The sequence below is a fragment of the Otolemur garnettii genome, unplaced genomic scaffold (genome assembly GCF_000181295.1).
Source record: "Otolemur garnettii isolate 467f Iridium unplaced genomic scaffold, OtoGar3 scaffold00016, whole genome shotgun sequence".
Taxonomy (NCBI): Eukaryota; Metazoa; Chordata; class Mammalia; order Primates; family Galagidae; genus Otolemur; species Otolemur garnettii.
Window position 1 is genome coordinate 21,270,133 of NW_003852411.1, and position 5,377 is coordinate 21,275,509.

A 5,377-nucleotide genomic window follows, 5' to 3' on the forward strand; every position below is an offset into this window, starting at 1 on the left:
AAAAAAAAAAAAAAAAGAAACACAGTAAACAATCGCTGGGCACGGTGGCTCACACCTGTAAATCCAGCACTGTGGGAGGCTGAGGCAGGAGGATTGCTTGAGTTCAGGAGTTCAAGGATTGTTTGAGCGAGAGTGAGACCCCAGTTCATGAAAAAAATTGAAAAACCCAGCTGGGTGCCCGGGCGAGAGCTTGTAATCCCAGCGGTTTCAGATAGGCTGAGGCAGCAGGATGCCCACAGCCCGAGTCTGAGGTTGCAGTGAGCTACAACGCCACTGCACTCTGCTCAGGGCATAGAATTCTGTCTTGACAAAAAAATACAAGGGAGAGAAAAAAAAAAGGGTGGCACCCGTACTCAGGGGGTAGGGAGCTGGCCACATATACAGAGGCTAGTAGGTTCGAACCCTGGCCCGGGCCTGCTAATCAACAATAACAACTGTAGGATTGGCACCTATAGCTTGGTGGCTAGGGCTCCAGCCACATACACTAGAGCTGGCAGGTTTGAATCCAGACCGGGCCTGCCAAATAACAATGACAACTACAACCAAAAAACAGCTGGGTGTTGTGGTGGGCGCCTATAGTTCCAGGTACTTGGCAGGATAGCTTGAACCCAAGAGTTTGAGGTTGCTGTGGGCTGTGACACTGCCACGGCACTCTACTGAGGGTGACATAGTGAGACTCTGCCAAAACCAAAAAGAACCGCCCCCCAAACAAACAAACAAACAAACAACCCCACAGTAAATAGTGTCCTTTCTGATTCACAGGTTTGTTTTAATTGCTTGGCTTATAGGTATTGTCGTGAGGGTGTCATATATTTCCATCCATGTGGATTTGTTTCTTGATTTTTGCGTACCTAAAAACTTTCATAATGACCTATGTAATGCTCACTGATACAAACTAATTTTTCTGCTTTCAAATATATACTGGGTACATTGCCATGAGACTCGTCTTTTCTCTCTAGCAGTTCCAACATACAAGCCACTAAATTCATTAGGCTTACAGCACACAGAAGCCATTAAAATGCTCATCTGGATATTCTCAATAGCTTTTAAGAATTCAAAGAATAACGACATTTTTTCCTTGTTTATATTTTGTAAATTATATTGTCAAAAGGTAGCTTAGTAGAAAGTATCATATGCTTTCTTGAAAAAGTTACTACCGTAGACATATGAAGTATATATGGGTCTTTTCTTTTGCTCATTAGTTTTCATTAGTGTTTGTTGTACTGTATTTAATGACTGGCCCAAGATAACTCTTACTCTTCTAATATGCAGCAGAAAAACGATTGGATATCACAGTGACATTAGCACTTAAACTAAAGGAAAAAAAGACTTTCCTTCCCAAGATACCCATTATTTCCTACAGCAAATTAAAAAAAAAGAAAAAACAAACCCACAACCAAGCAATCAACCAAAAAACAAACAGGCTGGGCCTGGTGGCTCACTCTTATAATCTTAGTGCTCTAGGAGGCCTAGAGGACTGCTGGAAGTTGGGAGTTCGAGACCAGTCCGAGCAAGGGTAAGACCCAGACTCTATAAAAAATAAAAAAAGTTAGCTGGGTGTAGTCTTACCACTGGGGAGACTGAGGCAGGATTGTTTGAGCCCAGCAGTTTGAGGCTGCAGTAAGCTATGATGATGCCATTATATTTACGCTGGAGCAATAAAGACTTTGTCTCACCAAAAAAAAAAAAAAGAAAAAGAAAAATTTAAGCCACTCTCAGAAAGGTGGAGACTGGGTATCGAGGGAAGGGAGTTGGATAAATTACATTAATCAGCTCCTAGAGAGCCTTTTTGTTGAGACAGAGTATCACTATGTGGCCCTCAGTAGAGTGCCATTAAGTTACAGCTCACAGGGCTCGGCGCCTGTGGCTCAAGCGGCTAAGGCGCCAGCCTCATACACCTAAGGTGGCGGGTTCGAATCCCCAGCCCGGGCCCGCCAAACAACAATGATGGCTGCAACCAAAAAATGGCCAGGCGTTGTGGCGGGTGCCTGTGGTCCCAGCTACTTGGGAGGCTGAGGCAGGAGACTGGCTTGAGCCCAGGAGTTGGAGGTTGCTGTGAGGGTGATGCCATGGCACTCTACCCAGGGGGATAGCTTGAGGCTCTGTCTCAAAAACAAAAAACAAAAAACAAAACAAAACAAAACAAAAAAGTTACAGCTCACAGCAACCTCCAACTCTAGGGCTTCAGTAATTTACTTGCCTCAGCCTCCCAGGTAGCTGGGACTACAGGCGCCTGCCACAATGCCTGGCTAGGTTTCTAATCTACCAGCCCTGTTATATGTGGTAGATGCCCTAACCACAGAGCTATGGGTACGGAGCCCTAGACAGCTCTTATCATGGAGAAAAACTGTGACTTACTCCTTTCCATTCCTTTTCCTTGGCTACATATCAGAAGTCCTTCAGCTTGACTATAAAAATTGGATTAAGTGACCCCCTAATACAGCTCACCTTTCTAAATTTCCATATACTTAAGGCTAGAGGGAAGTACAGAACAAAAAATGAAGACAAAAATAAAGATTCTAAAACTCAAAATGATAGTTAAGATCATTTGTGAGAGACCTTTAAGTATTTACCTATAATGAATTTTTTTTTTTTGGTAGAGACAGTCTTACTCTATCGTCCTCGGTAGAGTGCCATGGCATCACAGCTCACAGCAACCTCCAGCTCTTGGGCCTAGGCGATTCTCTTGCCTCAGCCTCCCAAGTAGCTGGGACTACAGGAGCCTTGCCACAATGCCGGGCTATTTTTTGTTGCAGTTTGGCCAGGGTAGGTTTGAACTGTGACCCTCAGTATGTGGGGCTGGCGCCCTACTCACTGAGCTACAGGCGCCGCCCTATAATAGATGTTTTTAAAAAGAATGATCAACATTTTAGTCTAATAGTCTTTGCTTATTTAAGGGCTACAACTAAAGAGAGCAGCTGACTAAATTTTGTATTTCTACCATACCTGACTTCCAAAGCAAGGACCATACAAGTAATTTCTAAAATGTTTTTCTAAATTATACTGTGTGACCATGGCAAGTTCCGTGACGTTTTGGGGCTTACAATTTTTTCTTTTTTTTGAGACAGTCTCATTATGTTGCCCTTAGTAGAGTGCCATGGCTTCACAGTTCACAGCAACCTCAACTCTTGGGCTTAAGTACTTCTCTTGCCTCAGCCTCCCAAGTAGCTAGGACTACAGGCACCTGCCACAATGCCCAGGTAGTTTTTTTTGTTGTTGTTGTTATTATTGCAGTTGTCGTTGTTGTTTAGCAGGCCGAGGCTGGGTTCAAACCTGCCTGCCTTGGTTATGTGACCAGTGCTTTAATCACTGAGCTGCGGGCGCCAAGCCAAAGGGCTTACAATTGTTTACCTGTCAGTAAGGGAGCTAGGCAAAATGACAGACTGCACTTTTTTTTTTTTTTTTGTAGAGACAGAGTCTCACTTTGTTGCTCTCGGTAGAGTGCCAGGGTGTCACACAACTCATAGCAACCTCCAACTCCTGGGCTTAGGTGATTCTCTTGCCTCAGCCTCCCAAGTAGCTGGGACTACATGCGCCCACCACGATGTCTGGGTATTTTTTTTATTGCAGTTGGGCAGGGGCTGGGTTTGAACCTACCACCCTTGGTATGTGGGGCTGGTGCCCTACCTACTGAGCCATAAGTGCGGCCACCTGACTGCACTGACTTTTAACACCATACTGAACTATGGTATGGTTGCTTTGAGAAACTAGGGCCTAATTTACAATACAACCCCAGCTGATATTAAAGCATTTAAGAATCTCTGACATACATGTGTACATTTTCCATGTACATTATAGCAAAAATGTTGTTAATATTGGGTGTGTTCTTCAAAACTCAAAAAAGAAACATCTGATCCTTTGGTCACACTATAGATCCTTTTTAGTTCTAGTTCTCGCTGACTTTTTCTTTTTTTATTTTGAGACAGTGGTTCAAGCTGTTGCCCTGGGTAGAGTGCTGTTACATCACAGCTCACAGCAACCTCTAATTCCTGGGCTCAAGCGATTCTCCTGCCTCAGCCTTCCAAGTAGCTGGGACTACAGGCGCCCAACACAATGCCTGGATATTTTTTTGTTGTAGTTGTCTTTGTTGTTTGGCAGGCCCGGGCTGGATTCGAACCTGCCAGCTCTGGCGGTATGTGGCTGGTGCCTTAGCAGCGTGAGCCAATTCTCACTTTTTAAAATGAGAAGTGAGTTAGGTTTCACTCACTGCATTATATATATAAAAAAATCAAAAATTTTGATCTTAAATAGAAAGCTGATGACTTTCTGAAGAAAAAAATTCAGCTTTGACTATTTCTGCTAATTATACTACAATGCTCCTAAAACAAGTTTACTAACAGCTCTTTACCTGATGAGTAAGAAAAACATAAAAGTACTAGATAACAACAGTCAAGGTCCTATCCAAACTTGCCACATCTCAAATGAATTACTTACATTATTAACCAAAGTATCCTCCATCTTTGCATTATTAGTAGCCACAGTGTTAGGCAAAGAAGAAGAAGGTGTAGTATAATCTGTTACAGACTCCTGTGTAGTAACAGAAAAAAAAATGTTTTAAACTGAATTAATGGATCACTTTCTAATGATAACCTAACAGTTGTACAGTTGTTCTTGGATTAAAGCTAAAGGAGACCTTGGGACTCAACTCGCTCAAACCTTATTTTATCAACAGTGGGACAAAACACAAATGCACCCACCATCAAAACAACATTCCAACTACTGCTGAATTCCTGTACGTTGTTAAAAATGCATTGTATAGTACTGAGAGATTGCCAATGGTACCAAGTATTCATTTCTATTGGTTATTAAAAGAATGTTTTGGCTGGGTGCCTGTGGCTCAAGTGGCTAAGGCACCAGCCACATACAACTAAGGTGGTGGGTTCAAATCCAGCCCGGGCCTGCTAAATAACAATGACGGCTGCAACCAAAAAATAGCCGGGCATTGTGGCGGGCACCTGTAGTCTCAGCTACATAGGAGGCTGAGGTAGGAGATTCGCTTGAGCCCAGGAGCTGGAGGTTGCTGTGAGCTGTGATGCCACAGCACTCTACCCAGGGGGACAGCTTGAGGCTCTGTCCCAAAAAAAAAAAAAAAAAAAAGAATGTTTTTATGTGTTTCCCATACTCACTATGCAGTTTATAATCAGCTGCTGATTACTATCTTCAGAATCAAACAATGTAAAATAAGCGAACACCAAAATCTCAACTGTCATTATTAGATTTTAGGATATGCTCCTTATTTACTGTCATAAATTTTTCTTTCTTTCTTTTTTTTTTGTTTTTTTTTGTTTTTTTTTTTGAGACAGAGCCTCAAGCTGTCCCCCTGGGCAGAGTGCCGTGGCATTACAGCTCACAGCAACCTCCAATTCCTGGGCTCAAG

At 42.9% G+C, this 5,377-nt stretch overlaps 1 protein-coding gene across 14 annotated transcripts in view; it reads right to left on the minus strand.

Moving 5' to 3' along the window:
• Positions 1-5,377, minus strand: part of PRRC2C (proline rich coiled-coil 2C) — a 116,568-nt gene that overhangs the window by 26,086 nt on the left and 85,105 nt on the right. For 12 of the 14 annotated variants that reach the window (XM_012802674.2, XM_012802676.2, XM_023510737.1 and 9 more), the window contains one exon: positions 4,435-4,527. The exons of the other annotated variants lie outside the window; for them this stretch is intronic. In XM_012802674.2, the coding sequence (XP_012658128.2) occupies positions 4,435-4,527 (93 nt within the window). The remainder of the gene's footprint in view (positions 1-4,434; positions 4,528-5,377) is intronic. 14 annotated transcript variants of the gene reach the window in all.